This window comes from Morone saxatilis, unplaced genomic scaffold (assembly GCF_004916995.1).
Source record: "Morone saxatilis isolate NCDOM2014 unplaced genomic scaffold, NCSU_SB_2.0 Contig20, whole genome shotgun sequence".
NCBI classification, from domain to species: Eukaryota; Metazoa; Chordata; class Actinopteri; family Moronidae; genus Morone; species Morone saxatilis.
In genome coordinates this window covers 20,310,837-20,311,740 of record NW_023339763.1, presented here as the reverse complement: position 1 = coordinate 20,311,740, position 904 = coordinate 20,310,837, and the positions used below count along the sequence as shown (strand labels likewise).

The 904-nt window shown below is 38.1% G+C and overlaps 1 protein-coding gene across 1 annotated transcript in view; it reads left to right on the top strand.

Moving 5' to 3' along the window:
• atp2a3 (ATPase sarcoplasmic/endoplasmic reticulum Ca2+ transporting 3) overlaps positions 1-904 on the top strand; it is a 56,408-nt gene that overhangs the window by 31,993 nt on the left and 23,511 nt on the right. Inside the window, exon 9 of the mRNA XM_035666167.1 lies at positions 4-60. Within this exon, the coding sequence (XP_035522060.1) occupies positions 4-60 (57 nt within the window). The remainder of the gene's footprint in view (positions 1-3; positions 61-904) is intronic.

Here is a 904-nt window from a genome sequence, read left to right as displayed (position 1 = left end):
AAGCTGCACCCTTCATGAGTTCTCTATAACTGGTTCTACATACGCCCCTGAGGGACAAATGTAAGTGTCACAGTTTGAATATGTTTTACTTTTTGGGGGGAAATCTATCCACACTAATAGCTCATTATATGAAGTATGTCTGTGTGCTTTTCAAAATTTACCAAAGCTTTTTACATTGAGCTCAGATTAAATGTGATCTCCCTCTCTTCCTTGTCCTTGCTTTGATGAAATTCTGAATAGGTTCGTTTCAAAACAAAATATAATATTAATACATGTAGTCAAGCAAACTGATGTGGTCTGTAGTCCAAGATTTGTTACATCAGTGCTAATGATTCCTAAAAAATGTTTCTAGCTGTGCTTTATGTGTTGCTATGGCAATTTCTGTGATAATCAGGAAAATGGATAGTAATCCTGGGTGTTGCATATTGTTATGTGTGCTTAAATACCTTCATAGTAACAATCATGTAAAATCATAACACCATTACGCCTCAGCCAAACTTTATTCCTATTGCTAACAGTGTTGAAAAGTATAGTGTTAACTTGGGCGGATAAACTGAACAACGTTTCAGATTCAATTGAGTGGTCATTTTGATCTCTGCCAGATCAAAAGATTTTATTTATTTATTTCAGTAAGTATGTGTTTGTGGAGGAATATAGGTAGGTGGCGAGTCATTAGGTGGGAGAAAGAGTCCACAGTTCATTGTGTATGCATGTTGTTTATTTTGCTGTTTGGTGAGTACAGCGTTCTGACTCTGCATGAACCTGTCGATTTTATAACAGCAGAGTGTGGGTTATTGTGTGGGAGCTTCGCTAGCAACGGTTGCAATCTCTACTGGGAAGGGATTCATGGTTGTCATGCAATCAGCACTGCTTGTCAGGAACACACACGTATGCACATGCACGC